This window comes from Lichenostomus cassidix, unplaced genomic scaffold, assembly GCF_008360975.1.
Source record: "Lichenostomus cassidix isolate B80296 unplaced genomic scaffold, HeHo_3.0 unassigened_scaffold_chr26, whole genome shotgun sequence".
NCBI lineage: Eukaryota > Metazoa > Chordata > Aves > Passeriformes > Meliphagidae > Lichenostomus > Lichenostomus cassidix.
In genome coordinates, this window is record NW_028147268.1 from 303,196 (window position 1) to 324,399 (window position 21,204).

General features: G+C 54.6%; 1 protein-coding gene and 1 long non-coding RNA gene across 2 annotated transcripts; both read right to left on the reverse strand.

Annotated features, from left to right (window-relative positions):
* Positions 1–366: 366 nt before the first annotated feature.
* LOC146423856 (uncharacterized) lies at positions 367–1,238 on the reverse strand. Its single transcript, XR_014847207.1, has 2 exons — positions 1,110–1,238; positions 367–1,028 (listed from the first exon to the last, which is right to left on the reverse strand). It is a non-coding gene; the product is annotated as an uncharacterized LOC146423856 (long non-coding RNA).
* Positions 1,239–2,696: 1,458 nt separating this feature from the next.
* Positions 2,697–15,595, reverse strand: SLC41A1 (solute carrier family 41 member 1). The gene is made up of 10 exons (XM_085044198.1): positions 13,875–15,595; positions 9,858–9,965; positions 7,265–7,336; positions 6,648–6,792; positions 6,415–6,561; positions 5,607–5,754; positions 5,443–5,522; positions 4,586–4,720; positions 4,026–4,174; positions 2,697–2,900 (listed from the first exon to the last, which is right to left on the reverse strand). Exons 1-10 carry the CDS (start codon positions 14,241–14,243, stop codon positions 2,715–2,717), a joined length of 1,539 nt encoding a protein of 512 aa, XP_084900324.1. The 5' UTR covers positions 14,244–15,595; the 3' UTR covers positions 2,697–2,714.
* Between the last annotated feature and the right edge of the window lie 5,609 nt (positions 15,596–21,204).

Consider the following 21,204-nt stretch of genomic DNA (forward strand, 5'->3'; position numbering starts at 1 on the left):
AAAGCACAGCTGGGCAGGGTGGGAATCCTTAAACTGCCACCAGTTCCTACAAATCCAGGGGCTCAGGGGCCAAAAATCCCTTTTGTCCCACAAAATCAGCACTCGGGGAGCAGGGTCTGGATTAGAAATCCAGGGAGGAACAAAACAAACCCCTGAAATTCCTGCTGGGAACCCCCCGAGCTGCCAGGACCTGGCCAAGGGCACAGCCGAGGTCACCTGGAACTCACAGCAATCCCACTTTGCTTCATGCCCAGCAATTTATTTGATTTTCATAACTCTCCTATCAAAAGGGCTCCAGCCTGAGCTAAAACAAGCTGCCAAACCTGAGAGGGACCTTCGAGCAGAAGGAAAAACAAACCACCCCAGTCCACATAAATAAATGTCATCTTTATTTAACCAAATATAATTTATCCATTAGGTCGACCTCTGTCAGTTATAGGACTATAAATAATTAAGACAGTCTTTTTTTCCTTGAATAAAAGAGTAAACCAGGATTTTCATCTGCAGAGCAGGCATGCATTTGAGTGCAACCAGTGGGAAGAGGTTTCTTTTTCCACCAACATTCCTGTTTTAAATCAGATTTTTTCCCTGACCGTTCCCCAAGCATATTTGACCATATTTAATGTGCAAACCCCCAGCCCCACCAGCTCTGAGCACGAGTGGCAGATTCCTCCTCCAGGGAACCTTTTCCTGGGAATTCAGTGGTGCTGTGACAGCTGAAAGGCCAGGAGAGTTTCTACATCCTGTAAAAGCTGAAGTGTTAATGGAAGGAAGTCTCTTATCTATTCCTCAACATCAGGCAGAGAAATCAGGTGAGCAGCTGAGAACATTAAAAAAAAATATATTGCAGAAGTTGCTGGGCTGAGAGTTCAGCACAGCAGGGAGAGTTTTGTGGTTGGATTTTTTTTTTCCATTTTGAGCAGAGCTTTGGCCAAAGGAGATCTGTGAGATGTCTCTGGAGTGGAGAGAGGAGGATCAGAGCAGCTCCCACCCAGGGCACAGAGCAAAGAGGAGGAGAGGGAGTGAGCCTGGTGTCGGATTAGTGAGGGAAAAGGGGGAAATTATCCCAAAAATCACCTCAAAACCACAACCCTGGAGCTCCCCTCTGCCTGATGTTGGATTAGTGAGGGAAAAGGGGGAGATTATCCCAAAAACCATCCCAAAACCACAACCCTGCTCTTTGGAGGGGCTGGGAGCAAGCAGCCTGGAGCTCCCCTCTGCCCCCTGCACAGCACCAGAGAGGGCCTGGAGCAGCCAGGAGCCCTGCTTTGGATCCTCCTGCTCCCAGGGATTTCCAGAACTCACTGCAAATTGATTTTCTTTTCCAACAGGCTCACCTCTGAGTAAAGCCCAGCTCAGCAGCCCTGTGTTGGGACAATGATCCTGGACTAACTTTGGTCTTGATTTGCCCATCTGGCTGCACTTGCTGTGGTTTTTTGTTGCCCTTCCAGCACGGAGGAACAGGGGAAGGGAAGGAATTCCAGCCAGCACTGAGCTGAGCAGCACAAGAAGCAGGAGGGGAGGAAGCTGAGGAGGGAACCCTGCACTCCCAGTGCTCCCAACCCCACATTTTACACTGGGGCAGGTGGGTTCCTGTGCTACAGAGCTGTCACAACAGCCAGGGCTCCAGAAATCCAGCTGTGCCTGGATATCCAGCTGTTTTCCAGCTGGCACCTAGAGAGAAACCCCGTGGATCCTATGGATGTCTTTCCTAACAGACACCAAGAGCAAAATGCTGCTCTCCAGCTGGAAACACCTCAGGCTCAGCTAGGGGAGGTGCTGGGGGGCTGGAGGAGCCCTCAGCAGCTGAGAGGAAATCTGAACACAAAAATTAGGAGCTGTTCTTCCATCCACCTCTCTGGGAAAGCCTGCACTGAGCCATGGAAATGGTGCAGCACAAGGAGAGAGCATCCAGCAGAGCTCCAGCAGATCCTGCAGGGAATCCCTGGCAGCTGGGATGGGGATGGTGGGTGGGGAGCACTCTGCAGGCTGGGATGGGTGGCAAAAGGGAGCCTAGAGCTGCCAGCAGAGCTCCCAGCAGGGGCTGAGCTTCTAAATGAGATCAGTGACATTCCTGGGAGCCTTCCTCCCCATCCTCCTCACCCCTCTCCCACAGACTCCCAGATTTCGGGATGTGGGCACAGGATGGAGTTGCAGAGAGCCGAGGCAGGAGGCACCCTGTGCCCTCAGCCACGAGGCTGGACTTGGCTGGAAGGTGTCAGCTCAGCCACACCAGCCTGAGCTCCACCTGCAGGGTTTAAAATGCTCAGCCACACCAGCCTGAGCTCCACCTGCAGGGTTTAAAACGCTTATGAAGCGGAAAAAGCAGCCCTTCACCTCGAGGGAGAGGGGCAGGGGGTGCTCCCTGCACTATCTGAATTTTCAGGACCTTCACTGCAACCTTGCTTCAGACACAACTGCTATGAAATTGCACTTAGTGATTGTCTCGTTACACTTGGTTTTGTTTTTTTTTTTTGTTGTTTGTTTGTTTGTCCTTCCTAAAACTAGATATATTTTTCTGTACAAACTCGGCTTGAAATATAAACCACGTAAAATTCCCATTGAAAATAATGAGAATCCATTACCAAAGGTGGAAGTCTCGAGAGAGACACGGGGTGGGTGGAGGGGAAAGGAACTGGAGGGGAAAGGGGGAGGAAAAGAAATGACAAATGGAAGGAGGAGGAGGAAGCTGTGGGAAGGGGGAGCAGGGAGGTTTAATCCCCAACATCAGAGTCCCGGTCACCAATGAGCCAGAGGATGTGGAAGCTGAGGGCCAGCAGCCCTGTGCCTATCAGGTCCCCCAGAGCTGTCAGGTACGGGATGGAGAAGTTGTCAGGATCCAGATTCCTGCTCCACATCCAGTGCACCATCCAGTCAGCGATGTAGAGCAGGATCAGCACCTGGGGGCAGCAAGGGAGAGCTAGTCAGCCACAGATCCTGAGCCTGCAACCCCACACCAGCTGGGGCAGCACAACCACAGCCCAAAAACCAGAGCTGGAACCACCTCCCAAAAGCCAGAGCTGGAACCACAGCCCAAAAGCCAGAGCTGGAACCACATCCCAAACACCAGAGCTGGAACCACCTCCCAAAAGCCAGACTAGCTGGAACCACAGCCCAAAAGCCAGACTAGCTGGAACCACATCCCAAAAGCCAGAGCTGGAACTACATCCCAAAAGCTAGAGCTGGAACTACATCCCAAAAGCCAGAGCTGGAACCACCTCCCAAAAGCCAGAGCTGGAACCACATCCCAAAAACCAGACTAGCTGGAACCACATCCCAAAAGCCAGACTAGCTGGAACCACAGCCCAAAAGCCAGACTAGCTGGAACCACATCCCAAAAGCCAGAGCTGGAAGCACCTCCCTGAGGGCTGCACTCTGCAGCTGCATCCCCAAAGCAACAAGTGCAGCACAGAGAGGAGCTGGGGAGTTCCAGTGGCTCCCTGAGCATCCCAAATCCTCTGTGTCCTTCCCAGCCTCTGCCTGTCCTCTGTTAGATTTGTGTCACCACCCAGTTTAGCCTTAAACTGGCTCCTGACCACCCTGAAATTCAAATTTTGCACCTGGATTTTCAGCTCTAACCAGAACAAGCTTGAGGAGATGAGGGGCAGAGAAGGACTGCTCAGGCAGGGCCAGCAATGCTTGGCATCCAGAAATAAAAGAGTGGCTTGTTTTAGAGGAATTTAAAGGAGTAACTTTTCTAAAAAGGAGTAACTTTTCCAAAAAGGAGTAACTTTTCCAAAAAGGAGTAACTTTTCCAAAAAGGAGTAACTTTTCCAAAAAGGAGTAACTTGTCAGCCCAGCAGAACTGCCAAAGTGGGATTTTCTCCTCCATCTGCCCCAGTGCAGCGAGAGGCTCATATTGGTATTTAAAGACAAAATCTGCAGTGGATCCTCTCAAGCCTTTCATGTGTCCCTCCCAAGAGCCATCCCCGTGGGCTCCTGCAGGGCCAGCCTTTGCTGCTGTGTATCCCCAGCTGTGTCCCCACTGCAGGTGACCCCGGTGTCCCCCGAGGGGCTCAGCTCACCTGGAGCAGTGCTGCTGTCATGTAGAACACGATGAAGATGAGGGTGAGCGTGGTGTGTCCCCCCTGCATGGAGTTGATGGTGTAGAGGAACACCAGGTGCCCAGGCACCACCAGCAGGAAGAGCACGCGGGCAGAGCGGGAGTTCACATCTGCAGGGGGGCAAAGGGGACACTCAGACCCTGGCAGTGTCCAAGGGCAGGCTGGGCAGGGCTTGGAGAACCCTGGGACAGTGCAAGGTGTCCTTGCCCATGGCAGGGGTGGCACTTTAAGGTCCCTTCCCACCCAACCCATCCCGTGGCTCCACGTTCCCGGCTGTCAGGGATTTTGGGATGTCTGTGCAGGGCTGGGAGCAGCACTGGATGATCCTGTGGATCCCTCCCAGCTCTGGACACTCCAAAAACACATCTCCCCACCCAGCAGAGCCCTGTGCAGAGGGCAGGGAAGCACCAGCCCCACCCCGAGCCACCCCAGAGCACGGCTGTGCCCCTTTTCCTGTGCCCACGCTCCCCCAGAGAGCTCAGGGAGCACAAATCCCTGCATTCCCACAGCTCCTGGGCTACCTGAGCTGCAGAAGGTGCTGCAGGGGCTGGGGCACCTCCGATGGGCTGCCTCAGGGCTGTCTCCAGGCACCCCACTCATGTGCAGGTAGGTGGAGATGCGGCTGGCTTGCACGGCCACCAGGTTGCCACCCACACCTGCAGAGCAGAAACAGCACCCAGGTGACATCCCAGACACCTCCAAGAACTCCTCTCAACAGCCAGCACATCCAGGTGCTGGAATAATGCAGAACAGCCTATTTTTGACCCCAATTCCACTTTTGAGGGATGTGAGGACATCCCACAGCTGGGACAAAGCTGTGGTTTTTCCCCTCAGGCTCCTGAGTGAAGCTGAAGCAGTTCTGTCACTGCAGCTCGGGGTGGAAGGAAGATGTGCAACAAAAATGGTGAGTCAGGCACCAAAACAGACACAGGAAGTTCAAAACTATTATTTTTCACCCGAGGCACAGTGAAACTGTGAAAGCCACTAGCATGAGACACACTGACTCAGAATTAACTCCACGCATTGTAAAAATCCAAAAATGAGTTTGCCTGGTTCATTAGGCAGAAGGGAGGTGAAAACATTATACCAGAATCAATTGGATTTCCTGACTCCGAGGTGCAAATACAAGTATTTGTGTTTCCAGTTGCCACAAGGCAAATATTTTGGAAGATGATTCCACTAGACAGGAGGAATAAGGAGATTAAGAAGTCCCTTGAAATGGGTGTTTTTAGGGAATAGCCTCTCAGGCCTGTCACCCTTCAGTGGCACAGGGGCAGCCAAACCACTGTGTGCCCCTGGCACCCAAAAGAGAATTATTGCCCTTAACCTGCCTGAAATCCCAGCCAACCCCACAACCCCAGGGTGGGGCAGGACTCACCATTGATAACTGGTGTGAAAACAGCCATCCCAGCAAAGTTTGGGTCCGACACCGTCCTGTCCAGAATCAACCCCCCAACGCTGCAGGGGGAGAGGGGAGAGGTCAGGGCTGGGATCAGCCCAGGGAGAGGGGCTGGGCTTGGGGCCAGGGCCATTCATTCCCACCTGCTGATGGCCATGGCAATGATGACAGGCTCCCAGCCCGAGTACAGCACCTCCCGGGTGGCAGAATTCCTCTTGGCAATGATGATCCAGATGGGCAGCAGGGCGATGAAGAAGGCGCACACCAAGGGGTTCACGTAGGCTTTGCTCTCTGTGGGAGGGAGAAGAAGCAGAGAAATCAAGGATACATCCCTCAGGAGATCCAGGAAGGGCAGGGAGAACTGGGCCAGGCCAACCTGAGCTCTGCAGGACGTGGTGTTTCCTTCTCCTGCTGGGAGTTGTACTCAGTAAAACACTTGGATCTGTTTATCAACAGATCTGAGTGAGATCCCTTCAATTCCAGCTGCTCATCCCCACTTTTCCAACTCCCAGACAGGATCTCCCAGTGCTGCTTCACCCCTGGATGAACTGGCTGAGTCACATCCCAGTGTCCCGACCGGGAAGGAAGGCGGAGGGGAAGGAGGAGGAAGCTGGGAGTCTCCAGCTGCAGCCCTGCCCTGATGATCCCCAGCTGGAGCTGACAGCACAGCAGATGGAATCCAAACCCGCCTTGTCCCACTGCCTCAGCACCTGGAAGGGTTCAGCCTCTCCCTGGGCACTTCACTGGACAGGAAGGAGTGTGCAGGTCCTTAAAGGCAGGGAGAAGGTCCAAATCCTCCCCTTATCTGAACTAGGAATACCTGAGGGAGCTCCAGAGCAGGAATCCTACACACCCCAAGCACAGAAAGGGCAGAGGAGGAGGGTGAAATGAGGAAACACAGCAGCCCAGGGAAGCAGCAGGGAGAGACCAAGGCCTTCTGCTTCTCCTCACCCAGCTCCTTGTACAAGCCCCAGCTGATCCCTGACAGCAGGGCCAGGGTGATGAGGTCCCCCAGGCTGGCAGCAATCGGGGTGGCCACGTTGTCAGGATTGATCCCCATCTTCCTGGAGCCGATGATCACCCCAATCATGATCATGCCTGCAGCCAGAAAGAGCAAAAACCAGGATAAGGCCAAGGGGAGGGTAATCTTTGAGGAAGAAGTGCCCAGAGGGTGTGTGTCTCACCCAGAACCAGGGAGGCAATGAAGGCAGTGGCCACACTGCTGGCACAGAGCAGCACAGCGTGGTTGATGCTGAAGTGCCCATCTGGGATCCATCCAAACACCACGGCTGCAATCGAGGCCAGGAAGCCAACCACGGTGGCCTGGACCTGGAGAGGGAAACCAGGGAGTCACCAACAGAGCAGAACAGTCCCAGGGTGAGGGGAGAGGCTGCCCAGAGAAGCTGTGGCTGCCCCTGGATCCCTGGAGGTGCCCAAGGGCAGGCTGGACAGGGCTTGGAGCAGCCTGGGACAGTGGAAAGTGTCCTTGTCCATGGGAACAAGAGGAGCTTTAAGGTCTTTCCCAACCCAAACCATTCTGGGATTCTACTCTATGATTCTAAGAGGGAAGCACCATCCAGGTGGTATGGATCAATTCCATCCAGGTGGATTAGAAGCCAGCATGGAAACACCCAGTCTAACCTGCAGGGCCAACGTGGCTGTGTGACACAAAGGTGCCACTTGCCTCCCCATCAAACACAGAATATGGACAGTGAACAGCACAACCCACACATTTAAACCTCCCACACATGCCAAAGTTGGGCTTACACCAGGTATAAATACTCCACTTCCTTCTCCTTACCTGTATCAGAGCCATGTTCCCTGTGATCATCTTCCAGAGCTCTTTGGGTGTATCCATTTGGCCAATATTAGCCTGCAGGAGGAGATGCAACAGCATGACAAACTGACAGCACTTTACACCTGGTACCAGCCAAATTCCTGTGTGCCAGGAGCAGGAGGGGACAATGCCCTCAAACCCTCAGCTCTGACAGGAGAGTGATTCAGCAGAAAAGGGAGTGTGAAGGGGAATTGATGTCAGCCTGATGGGAATGTTGCAAAAGCAGCGAGATCTCTCTGTCCCCCTGCAGCCACCCACTGCATTTCTCCCGGAATTCACTCCCCTGCTGATCCAACCACATCTGGCTGGGGCCCAGCTGGGTCAGGCTGCCCCTCAGGTCAGCCAGGCAGGCAGGGACAGAGGGGCAGAGCCTTGGGTCAGCTCTGTGCTCCTGCCCTGACACTGAGCGAGGCCAGAGCAGCAGCACGTGGAGCAAAGCTGGCAGCAAATCCTCCTGTTCCTGATAAAAGCTGAGTGAACAAGGCTGATCCCATGTGGGGACACAGAGAGGAGCGGGAAGCTGTGGCACAGGGGTCACCTGGCACTGGGAGATGCTAATCAGGACAACCAGGAGGTGGAAATTGCTTTAGTTCCTGGCGTGCAATCCAAAATAACCCAGTGGAATCACTGCAGAGCACAAGTTCTGCTCTTCCCTCCCACCTCCTGGATCTTTATGGGAAGAATGGAGAACTTTATACCCAATTTACTGATGAATTTAGGAAACAAGGGAGAGGCTCAAACACTGGAGTGGGTAATGCATGTTTGCTGCCTGACAGCACTGAACTTGTGCACAACAACACAGCAGCAATTTCCTCCTCTCAGGTGGAAAGGAAAACAAGAAAACAAGCAGTCATTGATAATTAATCCCCCTGCTCTCCTTGCTGGTTGTGTCGAGACCTGCCAGCTCGTTTTTCTGAGATGCATCCATCTCTAGGGCAAATCATTCTGGGCAGAGAGGAGGAAGGAATGGGGGAAAACCAACAAAAAGTTGACTGGAGCAGCACATCCAGCACAGGAATCTGAGCTCCATATGAAGCCTGACCTTAAAATTCCAGCCCCATGGCAATTAGGCTGGGATTAACATAACCTTGCTGTAGTCACTGGCAACAGGATTTTAATCCTTTAACTAATGGGGGAGTTTTACCTCTTAATTGTGAAAGGAATTTCTGAGGTGCCTTAAAGCAGCACTAATTAGAAACCCAAAGGCTGAGAAATCACTCCAGGCTGCTTCCCTGTGGGGAGAGTTTGGGATCCACACTGGGAAGCTCCAGGGAGCACCTGGCAGCAGAGATCCTGCTGTCCCACCAGGCATGGGCACAGGGAGGTTCTGGGATGGTCCTGGAGGTGTTTTGCAGCCTTAATGATGCCGTGATTCCCCCTGAGCAGCCATGGCCAGGAGGTGGCCAAGGCCAAGAGGGAGAAGGTCCTCGTGTCTGGGACAGCAGGGATCCTGTCGTGATCCCAACAATGGAGAGGGAATCAAACAAAGGGATTTGTTTCCCAGAGGGAAGGGGTGAACAAAGCTCAGCCTCTGTCCCTGCAGGCCCTGGCACTGGAGCAGCTGGGCCCAGAGGCTTCATCCTCCCAGGGCCTGAGGAGCCATGAGGGACAGAGGAGCCATGAAGGGGACAGAGGAGCCATGAGGGGACAGAAGAGCCATGAGGGGACAGAAGAGGAGCCATGAGGGACAGAGAGACCATGAGAGGGGCACAGGAGCCATGAAGGGGACAGAGAAGCCATGAGAGGGGCACAGAAGCCATGAAGGGACAGAGGAGCCATGAGGGACAGAGAGGCCATGAGGGGACAGAGAGGCCATGAGGGGACAGAGAGGCCATGAGGAGCCCTGAGGGGACACAGAAGCCATGAGGGGCTAAAAGCTCCTGGGAGCAGGCAGGAATACCCTGCAGACGGAAGATCCCACCATGGGGACATCAGGAGATGCTTTGCAGAAGGAGGCAGTGTCCTGTCCCCAGCAGGAGAGGCTGTGTGTCCCTCTCCAGCCCTGCTCAGCTCCAGGCTGCTGTGCTGGAGGAACACAGAGCAATTCCCTGGCAGCTGGGCTAACACAGAGCTCTGAGGAGCTGCCACAGCCTGCCCCCATCCCTCAGGGGCTCAGGGATGCCCAGGGAACAGGGAGCTCACTGTTCCCCAGGGATCAGAGTGAATTCCAGCAGGAGAAATGCCCAGCCCTGATCTCCATCCCTTCAAGAGCCTGTCAGTCCCTCTGTGAGCTCTCCCTGCAAGGTCCTCTCTGCTCCACAATGTCCCCAGGCTCTCTCCTCCTCCCCTGGCTCCTTCCAGCCTGCTCTGGTGACATTCCTGCACCCAGCTCCTGGTGGAAAAAGCTGGATCCCAGCCAGCTCGCTGTCAGCAAAGCTTAAGGACCATTAATCCTTCAAATCCCATCAGCCCAGCGGGATGAAAACACCTTCCCAGCATGCTGAACTCCAGGCTCTGCTGTCTGTTGTCATCAACACAGGGAATTTTGCCTGCCCAGGCAAACACAGACAAATAAACCTCTCCCCAGCCCTTCCCAAAGCAGGGATCCCACACTCACAGCTGTGGACAGGCGGGATGCCAGGGTCATCTCCAGGTTCCCCTTCAGGCCCAGCAAAGCAGGAACCAAGATAAACACCTCAGTCACGTATTTGAAGACGTCCCAGTGCTGCAAGATCAAAGCACATGAAATGAAGCCATTAAACACAAGGGTGGTTGATACAAAGCTTTGCTCTGGGCTGTCACCCACTCATGGTCACCTCTGACACCTGGCACTGCCCTGAGCAGACATCCCAATCCCCTCCCTGTTGCCACACTTGCAATTCTGCAGTGCTTTTCCCACTTCTGACATTTGTAGCAGTGACCACACGTCCCTGCTGGGCTGACAAAACAGCTCTGAGCCAGCAGCTTTCAGTGAAAAATCCCCCAAAGAGTCACCACTGACAAAATGTTTACACACCCAGAGGCCAAAACAGGGAAAGATGGAGAGGCTTTGCCCAATACTTGCAGTTTTTGGCAGATTTGAGTGCTGAAGTTTGGTCAGCCTCAGCTGAGAGCCTTTTCTATGTCTGTGTCTTACAAACACATTCTGGAGCAAGGCACTGCTGCTCCCTGATCCCAACTCCAGCCCTCTGAGGCCACCTTTCCCTGGGTTAAAGCAGGGATTTCCTAACTTCTCTGGCTCTCTAACTGCCCTGGCATGAGGGACAGAGGCAGCCATGGTTATTTAGGAAAAAGCAAAGAGTAATTGCAGGGTAAGCTCCTTGTAGGGGAGCAGCTGAAAACACAAACCCCTACAAAACCCTGCATTTAAAATCAGCCCTGTGAGCTACTCCAACTTCACTACCCCATTTTATTCTCAGTGACCAGAATACCTCCTGTTTCTCACTCTGTCACACTCAGCCAACACCTGACAGCAAATATAAATCACTCTACCTGCCTGCCTAATGCCTTCCTGTGAGGAAGGACTTCAGTTATTTTCTGTTTGCACTTCCATCCTTCACCTCTGATCCAACAAGCTGCAGTTTCCTGGTGCTTTGCAGTGCCACAACTCAAGCTGCACTTGAAAAATTGTTGGGGGGAGAAGTGTGATCACAGGAGGCAAGGCTGAGATGGATGAACTGGGATGATTGTTCCTCTAAGGGAAAAGGTGTTTCCCAGTCAATACAAATCCCCTGAGTGTTTCTGCCAGCTTGGTGAGACAAGGTGGCACAGGCTGTGGATTCCCCATCCCTGGGAGTGTCCAAGGCCAGGGTGGATTGAGTTTGGAGCAAACTGGGACAGGGGAAGGTGTCCCTGCCCATGTGGGGGTGGGATGGGATGACCTTTAAGGTCCTTTCCAACCCAAACCATTCCACAACTCTAAGGCAGGAGAGAAGAATCTGAAATCCTTCCTCCAGCAAGGCTGTGCCTCCTTTAAGGCACCTCCAGGAGCAGCCAAGCTCGGCTCTCCCCAGGCTATTTTTAGGCAGACTCTGGGATTATTTTGCTGTGTGCTGAGCGGGTGAATCCCTCACTCCACCTTCCCCTGGCAGCACCACACTGCCACTGGCCAGCAGGACGAGCTGGGTGTCACCAGAGCCACTTCATGACAGGAACACTGCCATCAGTCAGGCTGGGCAAAACCTCCCTGGCTCCAGAGGTCCCAGGGGCAGCATCAGGCACCACTTCAAGCCTTCCCTCACCTTTTCCCAAGCCTGGCTTTGTAAATTAACCTTCCAGGGGAGGCTGCACTGCAGACTGGTGCCAGCAGCAGCCCTAACTGGAGCCTGCTGGAGCAGCTCCCTGAGCAAGACAGGGCTGCTCCTGGAGGAAGGAAGAAAAGCCATCTTTGGGGAGGGAAAACAAGGAGATTTCTGCAGACCTCAGCAGCTGCCTCGCTGCAAGGAGCAGGACCCGTGAGCTCCTGCCAGCTTGCTTAATGTGAGATGTTATACAACACTGGGCGTCTGTGGGGCTCTGTGGCTCCTGCAGGGAACAAAGCTCCCTGTGGGGATGAGTGCCCACAGTGTGGCTCCATGGGGACAAACGGAGCCAGGCTGCTCGGGGAAGTCAAAAAAATCCACCCCAGAAATCAAAAAAAACCAAAGAAAACCAACCAGGAGAAAAAAAAACAACCAAGAAAAAAAAAAAAAGGAAATAAAGGAAAAGAGAAGATGAAATCAGAATTTAAGTTCAGGATAGGAGGGAAAAGGAGTTCCCTCCCTCCCTCACACTTCCAGCCCATCCAAAGAACCTCCAGGGAGTCTGGAAAACAATGACCAGGGCTCTGCTGGGAGAGGGGATGGTGCCAAGGGCACACAGAAAGCAGCTGGGGCACTCACACGTACCTGGCCTAGGGTCTCTCCCACCCAGAGACCAAATCCTCCTCCTGGGAGGAGAATCCCCAGCGCCACGTTAATGGGACAGCATGGCCAGCAGCCAGGGCTGCTTGTCTGCACAGTGGGGACACCAATCCCAGCTGGATCATTAGTGTGGTGACCCAGAACGAGGGGCATGGAGCGCATGGAGCCCTCCAGGCACCACCAACCACCCCCAGCAGTGCAACTGCAGCTCCTGTGCTCCCTCCTTCCACCCCTGAGCCTTTGGAACCTCCACCAGCAGCATCCCCTGCAGCTGAGCTCCCCATCCCCCTTTCCCACCCCATGGCATTCCCGTGGCTCGTTAATCCCTGCTCAGAGCTGCTGGCAGCACAGGCTGCCCAGCCACACGCTGAGCTGCTGTGGGACACAGTTCAGTTTAGTTTTATTCCTGAAGGCCATAAAAATCAAGGCAGGAGAACACCAAGCGGCAGTGTCCCAACCCTTCCCGGCCACAAGGGCTGTTCCTCCTCCAGGAAAAACTTTAGGTTGGGTTCAGATCGTTCTGGGGAACTTCCAGAAGAGCCAGGCATGGGTTTGCAGGGACTTTGCGAAGGGAAAACACGCTTGAAATGTCTTTTTTTCAGAAAATGATTCCAGTAAATCTGTCCCGGGTTAATTCAGCCCGTCCAGCCTTTCCTGTTTGGAGTCACTTCCCAGCAGGTTCCACCAAGAGAGGCCACAAGGATGACCAGAGTGCCAAGGCACGCAGGGAAATTGCTGTTCCGGGCAGGCCAGCACTGCCTGACCACCCACAAATCCCAAAAAAACCCCTCTGACTTCCTGGCAGCGGGCTGGGCTGATCCCAGCTGCCAGCAGCACCCAGGGCTGACACTCGAGCCTCTCTCTGCCCACACCACCAGGCCTTGTTTTCCTCAGCCCAGCAAACACAGCAGCTCCAAGCAGAGCGTTTTCGGCTGCCCACAGCTCCAAAATGGCTGCAGCCCCATCCCAGGAGTCCCACAACCCCAGGGATGACCCCAGTTTTGTGCCTCAGGGGTGGCAATCACACAGCTCTGCCCAGCCTGGCGCTCAGGGCGAAGGAGAAGCTGATCTGCTGTCAGGCACGCTTGGAGAACGAGGCAGGGAACAACACAGGAGGCACAATTTGCACAGGCACAGTTCCCACATGGAAACACAAGCAGGCTGTCAGGTTCCCACAGTCACCTGGCCATGGAGAACACCTTGATTTCCATCCAGAGCCAACTGCCAGCTCTCTGCCAGCCTTTCCGAAGGATCACCTCCACACAGCCCTGAGGAGGAGCAACCTCTCCCTGAGCCCTGTCAGCCCTGGATGCCTCAAGAGCACAAGGAAGCGGCGCAGGAAGCTCTGGAATGAGCTGAGAGAAACATTAACGTGGCTGGCACGAGCCGGGAACAGCACAGCAAGCTGCCAAGGTGGGAGAGGGACAAGAGGAACCAGTCCCTGGGGTGTCACCAGGCAGCAGCAGGGAAGGGATTTATCTCCAGCTGCCATGCACGGAGTGGCTGCAGTTCCCAGGCTTCAGCTGCACCTTCTCCCCTGAGCTATGGCTGTGCAGGGTTCCTTCAGCCTCTCCTTCCCTCATCCCACACATCCCTGAAGGATCCCCAGCTCCCCCTGCCCAGCCAGCACACGAGGAAACTGATCCCACCCCATCCCCACTGCTCAACCAGCCTTGGCATCCCGTTATTCCACAAAGCCATGGGATTCAGAGCCTGGGAAGCACCAGTCCTACCTGCACAATGTCCAGCACCATTCCAGCAGCAACCGTGCCAAAGCCTGCCAGGAGGAACGGGAAGAGGACCTGCAGCCCGATGGAAAAGGAGGTCTCCTTGAGGGGCGAGGCGGGCTCAGGACCCCGGTCCGTGCTGATGTCATCACTCTCGTTGCTCTGGCTGCCATTTTCCAGCAGGGCATCCTCTTCCCTCACCCCCTTGGCGTTGGCACGGGACTCCAGCACCACGACTTCCACCGCGGTGCCATCGGGTCCCAGGAAATCCGAGGGCTGCCCGCGCTCCGGGCTGGCCAGGCCGTCCCCGGGCACCACGGGCAGCACAGCCCCGTTGGCCTGGGGGTTCTCCTTCTGCTCCAGCTTGGACGTCATGCTGCAGGACAGGCTCTCCTGACCCTTGGCTCGGTGGGCCTACAGCCAGCAGCTGTTCCAGAAGGGATCTTCTGCCAGCAGCTTATCCAAACGGCCTCTCCAGCATCTAGGAGCGACCTCTGCTCGCCCTGCTCGTCCCCCTGGGAGTGCAGAGCCTGCTCCTGCAGCAGAGATCCCCATCAAGCAGAGTCCAGGGACGGGGGACACCGAGCACGGAGCGAGCAGGGGACACAGCAGGAGCTGGGAATGGCAGCAATTCCCTCTGGCTCTGCTCCTCTCCAGCGCTGAGCAGTGCAGCAGCCACCAAGGCAGGATCCCAGCTTGCCTTCCTTGATGTGTGACGCCTTAGTGCATCTTATCCCAGTTTTTTTCCAGCAGCACGGCTGCTGCGATGGAGCAGAGAGAAAACCAGGTGAAGCACAGAATGTAGAAGCTTAAAGGAACACTGAAGCAGAGGACTGGCTTTTAGAGATGATCCCACTCAGAAAGGCTCTTCTTGCTACCAGGGCTTTGCCACTTCCTCCAGTGGCACTGTCCCTCTGCAGAATCCCAGCCTGAAGGGCCTTTTGCCAGCGATTCCAGCAGGCTTCAAGTGTCACCGCCGTCCTCCTCCTCCTCCAGAAGAATTTCTCACCCCGCAGCACGAAGCGAGCACAGTTCTTACTCAGAGTCACAGCAACTCCCCAGTTCAGGTTACTCACGGAGCTGGGCAGGCTGCAGGGTGGCAGCTGGCATTGGGACAGCCTGGGATCTAACGTGGTTTCCCAAAAACTCGCCTTTCACCTGAAACACACGGGAGGAAAGGAGATATCCGGTCGGTTCCTGGGGCAGTCCGCATAAGCAGCTCGATCCGTTTCCTCCAACAGATGCTGAGGTTCAGCCTTCGCTGTACCCGAACTGTCCCTTGGCTGTTCTCTCACAGCCCTGGGCACCCGCGGGGCTTGTGCCGGGGGATGCGCTGGCAGAGCCGCCCTGTGCAAGGGACACCCGGCAGGGACCCGCAGGACGATCCTCGCCGCCTCCCGGAGCCGCCCGGCCGGGGCTCCCCCCGCCTCCCGCTGCCGCAGCGCCGGAGCTGCCGCAGCGCCCCGCAAACCGCCACCTCCGGAGCGGAGCCCCGCGGGGATGAGCGGAGAGGAGCGGAGCGGAGAGGAGCGGAGCGGAGCGGAGCTGCCTCCCGGCCGGTCCCCTCGCCGAGCGCGCGTGTCCCCGCGGTGCCCCCGTCAAGCACCCGTGTCCCCGCGGTGCCGCCGCCCGTGTCCCCGCGGTGCCGCCCCAGCCGCCCGTGTCCCGCGCTGCCGGTACCGCCCGGTGCCGCTCGCTCCCACCCGCTGCGCACCCGCGGCCGCTCCGCCGCCCCGCGCTCTGCCCCGCCGCGCCCCGCCCCGCGCCGCCCTGACATCACCGCCGCCCAATGCCGGCCCTGCCCGCCGCGCCGCGCCGCGCTCCCATTGGTCCGCCGCGCGTGGCGTCACGTCTGGCCCCGCCCCCGGCGCGGAGAGCGAGCCCGGAGAGCGGGGAGGCCACGCCCCTTTGGCGGCGCTGGGCGGGGCTTGGGGTCACGTGCGGCTGAGCCCGCAGCGTCAGTTCGTGTGTCCGTCCTTCTGTCCATCCTTCTGTCCATCCTTCTGTCCATCCTACTGTCCATCCCACCGTCCACCCCACCGTCCATCCTTCCATTCATCCTTCTGTCCATCCTACCGTCCATCCTTCCATTCATCCTTCTGTCCATCCTACCGTCCATCCTTCTATTCATGGCATCTTCCATCCATCCATCCATCCATCCATCCATCCATCCATCCATCCATCCATCCATCCATCCATCCATCCATCCATCCATCCATCATCCATCCGTCTGTCCGTCCATCATCCATCCCTCCATCCCTGCCCTCCCCCGTGGCTCTACCTGCTCTCACCTGTTCTGGATGCTGAAGGAAAGGCACCTCCTCCTCCTCCTTCTCCTCCCGCACTGCCCAGCCGGGGATCCCTCGCCGGGGAAGCCTCGTTGTGCCCTGCTGGGGACAGGGCGTTCAGAGGTGACCAGAGGTGCTCTGTGATCCCACAGAGCTCTCCATCCAGGGAAACACGGCTGGATCCAGGCTGAGGAGCACCAACGAGGTCCAATGGTACCCACTGGGTTTCAAGCCTGTGCCAGGCTGATGCAGCCCAGAACAAGTCAGGAATATTGTCACGTACACGCTGTTTATGCCAAAGTGTCCCACAATGAATAAATAAAGAGCATCAAATCTCCTGCTACAGAGGTCAGGTCCTCATTGCTCAGTAGAATTCCGTGTTCCTGAATGAAACCAGCTCCTCTGATTCATGCTTTCCTTTTATTTCCCTTTTTTTTTTTTTTTTTTTTGGTTGATCATGAGTGGAAATTTTGACCAGTTGTTTTTCCTTCCTGCCTTTCCTTTCCTCCCAGGAAACAGTCAGCAGCGAGTTATTACTCAGAGTGATGACGTGACCCCTGCTGCAGGCCTTGGAGGCAGGTTCTGGGCCAATAGGGGTGACAGTGACACAGGAATGTGTGTGGGGACAGGGGAGGGCAGCTCAGGAGCCACATTCCCGCATGGATACAGGGAGAGCCTGCAGCTGGTGACTTCATTTCTTCAGGAAATCAAAGCACTTGTGGGGAATTCATTGGGATCCAAAGCTGTGAGGTCTGCTGCTTCAGCTCTGCCTGCTCCTGGCAAAAGCTGAGAATGGTGTTTTCAGGTGTTTTCCTGAAATATGGGGTGCTTGGGGAGAAGAGGATGGCTGGAAGAGGTGGAGCAGAATGGGATAGCTGATTAGGGAAATCAGCACTGATGAGGGATGTTTTCTATGGGCAGAGTGACAGGACAAGGGGTGATGGATTTAAACTGCCAGCAGGCAGGGTTAGATGGGATTTTGGGAAGAAATGTCTCCCTGGGAGAGTGGGGAGGCTCTGACACACAGTGCCCAGAGAAGCTGTGGCTGTCCCTGGATCCCTGGCTGTGTCCAAGGCCAGGCTGGACAGGACTTGGAGCAAGTGGAAGGAGGTGGAACTGGTCCCTTCCTACCCAAACCATCCTGGGGTTCTGGCATTTCAAGGGATGAGGAGCCTCTGGAGCCATTTCACTCATTCTCAGGACCTCCTCCAGCAGAAACTCATGGAAAACTTGAGAAACCCAGATCCACAACTCAGCCACAGCCAACTTCCATGCTCCAGCTGGGACTGGAATTCCAAACCTTGCCTCCAGCCCAGCCTCTCCCTTATCCCAACAAACCCGGCTGCAAGGCTCTGCTTCCACCTTCATCTTTCCTTCCTGACTCTGAAAACCCATCCCTCCCCCAGACCCACCATCCTTCCCTCAGCTCCCCAAAAACAACGTGCACCCCAGTGTGACCTCCCTGCTCCCCAGCCCGGCCAGCTGCAGCCTCAGGAAGTGGAAGTGTGAGGACAAAAGCTGCCTGAGACAAGAAAACAGAAATAGATAAAACCCCCACCGGCGAGGCTGAGATCAAAAACAGCAGAGGATGAAAGGGCAGGAAATGGGTTTCCAGTTGCAGGGAGCAGGTAAACCAAAGGCTACAAAATGTTTGGAAAGGGAAGAGTTCACCACTGAGCTGTGCTGGATCATGGAATGTCTCGTGGAATGTGGAGCCCATGTGATTTTGGCACTATGAAAATCCAGCACTCAGTAATGGCCTACAGGGCCCCTTTCACAGGACAATCCAGCAAAATAAAAGGGTTTGTGTGAAGTCACTCAAAAAATCCTAATGCTGAAGTGTCAGTGCCCTGAGAGGTGCCTTTGCACTAATTGTCACAGATCCAAATGGAGTCCCAGCTGCTTCTGAGCAAAGATCCTGAAGGAACTGAGCTCTTCATTGCTTGGAGCAGGAATCTCAGCAGACCTGAGCAAGGCCTTGTCCCTTCAGAGGTCACTGCAGAGCACAAGCAGCTCACCAGGGCAGGCAACAGCATCAGCAGCTGGCCCTGAGCTGGGGGAAGACATGCAGCTCCAGGAAGTTGTGTTTTGCCAGCCTGGAAGCAAACAGCCCCATCTCCATCCTTTTTTCCAAGCTCCACGTGACCACTGCTCCCAGCTGTGTTCCTGTGTCCCCCACGTGCTGTGGCTGCTGTGACAAACACAGGGCAGCCTCTGCCAGCTCCGTTCCTGGGGCTCTCAGCCACGTGAGAGCACCTGGGGCTGGTTTTCCTGTGTTCCACAAGGTCAGCGGATGCGCTGGGACAGCAGGGACAGGGACACCTGTCATGGAGCCACTGGGGATGTGCCTCACATTTCAGCTTTGTTCCACTGACAGGCTGTGAGGGAATTCATTTTGATTCAGGAATTAGGCTGAAGAAAGCACTGATAGCACAAGGCTGGCCAGAGCAGAGACTGATGATAAAAAATACACTTTTATCTCTTAACCCCCTGCTAGTTCCTGCTCCATGAAGACCCTCTCACAACAAACCACACCGCTGTGCTGGATTAAAAATACAAATTAAAAGAGGCATGAAAAGCACCCTGGGAAAAGCTGAATGATTTGAATGTTGCTCGTAAAACCCACTGCCCAGTGAGCAACCCCATGGCAAATCCCAGTGCCAAAGAGCATTTTCCCTTTGTCCCCTGCCCCCTGCTCTAACCACCCTTCCATGTGGTCATTTTCCTTCCTGCTGAGAAGTGACTGCAGCTTCCTCTGGGCCCCCCAGCCCCAGCTCTGAAATCAGCTCTGGAATCAGCAGAGGGATCTGCAGGGAGCAGGAGCCTCCCTTCCCCACCACGCTGAGCCCTTTATCTCTGCCTCCCGCTGCCCCGGCGAGCTGTGGGACCGGAAAGCAGAGCCAAAGCCCTGCTCCAGTGTCACACATTGTCACACATTGTCACACAGCCCTCCCCGAGCTGCTCAGCCACGAAAAGAATTCCCTGGGCAGCACTTCTGCACCATGGCAGGCCCTGAGATGGTGCCACAAAACTGCCCAGCACAGTGCATCTGAAAAGGTTTGATGCAAGAGCCTGAATTTGGGGACTGAAGGGAGAAAAATTCTGTAAAAGCTCCAAACCACCAGCAAGGACTGAATAGATCAGCAAGAGTAGAACAGCAGCAGCCTGAAGGCCACTGAAGGCCACAGAATTCAGGGTCCCAGGCTGAGCTGCAGGTGAGCAATGCTCCTCTCTCACAGCCCCAAGACTCCTCAGTGGATGTCTTCCTCCACAGCACTGATACAGGGAAATTCTGACAGCACCTGCTGGAGAACATGGATTTCACCAGCTCCATGGAACAGCAAATGAAATGGCAAAAGAGGAGCCAAGAATCCAAGTGTCAAGTGCAAAGCTGGAGGAAACGACTCTGTAAACACCTTGTTCCTGAGCTCTCCTCCAGCTCTGTGCCTGAACTCCCCACGGCCACTTGGGGCTGAAAATAAACCAAGCCCTGTTCGACAGAGCCCAGCAACAGAGCTTTCTTTAGAAAATGCAGGTGTGGGATGTGACCTTTTCTCCAGGCTGTTGCAGGCCACATGTCCCCAGCTCAGCTGGCTGGACAACTGCAGATTTTGAGTCACTGTGAGAAGAATGTCAACTTTGTAGACTTGGGGAAAAGCAGGGAAAAAAGGAAGTTACTATGGCTGTTAACACACTATGGAATTGGGCTAACACACTGCTCAAATCATATCTATCAGTATGGCTGATTTACCTGTCTTCAGAGCAGAAAATCAGGCTCTTCCTTCCTTCTCTTGATGAGTCAGAGGTAATTGCTCTCCATGCTCCAGGCACAGTGACTCACTACAACAAAAAAAGAATAGCTCCCAGAGTCATTAATCTGGGTTTTCATGATGTGCTTGGCATTATCAAGTTAATTGATACTCACATTACTCACACCGTGCAAGGTTAGAGGTGATCTTAACCGAAAAGGCATCATTCATATTATTCCTGTTATTTAGGTGATGCACTAAGATTTCATACATGGCTTAGGAAGAAAAAACATTCCCAGAAACATCTCCTGGGAACAGCAGAATGGGGTGGGAAGAGAACTGTTCTGTCAGGAGCTGTGTGCAGATATCAAACCATTGAGTGACTCTCTGGGATTGTCAGACAACCACAGCCTGGCAGCAAATGAGGTAAAATAAGGTTTAAAAACACAAAAGCAAAGCTGCCCCATGGAAAAGGCACCAATAATCATCACAAGTGACTGGGAAAAACGGGCAGAGATGGGGAATGTGCTGTTTCCCCATGAGATCCTGCAGGCCATGGTCTGTTTAGAGCCCTTGTGGCCTCTCAGGTTGCAGCAAAGCTCTGCTGAGCACATCCCCAGCGCAGAGGCACTGCAAGGCTCCAGCCCTGGCTGATGAGCAGCACTTAATGAGCTCTGCAAGGAGCTGCCCCAGCCAAATCTCATGGCACACATTTGCACAGGAGCTGCCAAACCCAGCCCTGCCTTCCCAGCACCCTCTGCCCTTCACTTTTCCTTCAGCAGCAAAATGAATCTTCTCCCTTTAAAGGAATAATCCTCACCAAAATGCAGGTGAGGGGTTTTTGGCTGGGGACAGATTACAAAATATAAAGGATGCTTTATGTCTTTAGGACTCATCTCTGGTACAAGAGGCAACAAATCCCTCCTTCCACACCACAGCACCAGGATTTTCACAACCTGTGATCTCTATCAGAATCCTGTTTTCCCATTTTTCCAGCCTTGTGAGGTCCCCACAACCATCAATATCGACCCCATACAGCCACAGCCAAAGCAAAGGCTTTTCACTCCGATTGACAGAGATTTACCAGAGATAAAAAACCAACAACAAAACCCTCCCTGCACCTCCCTCTGCCAGGGCTGTGCTTCATTCAGAGCTGTGCCCTGACACATCACTTTGGCTGGGAGCTTGCAGGAGCACTGACACCTCCACAAAAGAGCCACAGCCATGGGGCTGAACAAATCCCTGACGTGAGGGCAACAGACAAAGTGCAGCAAACCAGAAAAGATGCAAACTGTTTGC